Genomic DNA, 426 nt, shown 5'->3' with positions numbered 1-426 from the left:
TTCCTTTCTGTCTCTCCACCCTCTTCCCTCCTCCTTTCATCTTCTTTCTTGTCTCTTCCTTTCCAGGGCGTTCTGCTGTATGGTCCTCCCGGGACAGGAAAGACTTTGCTAGCTCGCGCCGTGGCGCATCATACAGACTGTACGTTCATCCGTGTAAGCGGAGGAGAGCTCGTTCAGAAGTATATCGGCGAGGGGAGTCGAATGGTCCGAGAGCTCTTCGTCATGGCGCGAGAGCATGCGCCTAGTATCATTTTCATGGACGAGATCGACAGCATCGGGAGTCAAAGAACCGAAGGAGAGCACGGAGACTCCGAGGTGCAGAGAACTATGATGGAGCTACTCAATCAACTTGACGGGTTCGAGTCCACCCAAAACATCAAAGTAAGACCAAATGAAAAGAGCTTGGACTGAAAAGATCAAGAGAAA

The 426-nt window shown here is 50.9% G+C and overlaps 1 protein-coding gene across 1 annotated transcript; it reads left to right on the top strand.

Annotated features, from left to right (window-relative positions):
* Positions 1–62: 62 nt before the first annotated feature.
* Positions 63–381, top strand: CSUI_010515 (26s protease regulatory subunit 8; the record flags this gene model as incomplete). Its single annotated transcript, XM_068070618.1, has 1 exon — positions 63–381. A coding segment is annotated over exon 1 (180 nt), but the record flags the coding sequence as incomplete, so codon positions are not given.
* Positions 382–426: the final 45 nt, after the last annotated feature.

This window comes from Cystoisospora suis (assembly GCF_002600585.1).
Source record: "Cystoisospora suis strain Wien I chromosome Unknown contig_7667, whole genome shotgun sequence".
Taxonomy (NCBI): Eukaryota; Apicomplexa; class Conoidasida; order Eucoccidiorida; family Sarcocystidae; genus Cystoisospora; species Cystoisospora suis.
This window is presented reverse-complemented; position numbering and strand designations above follow the sequence as displayed.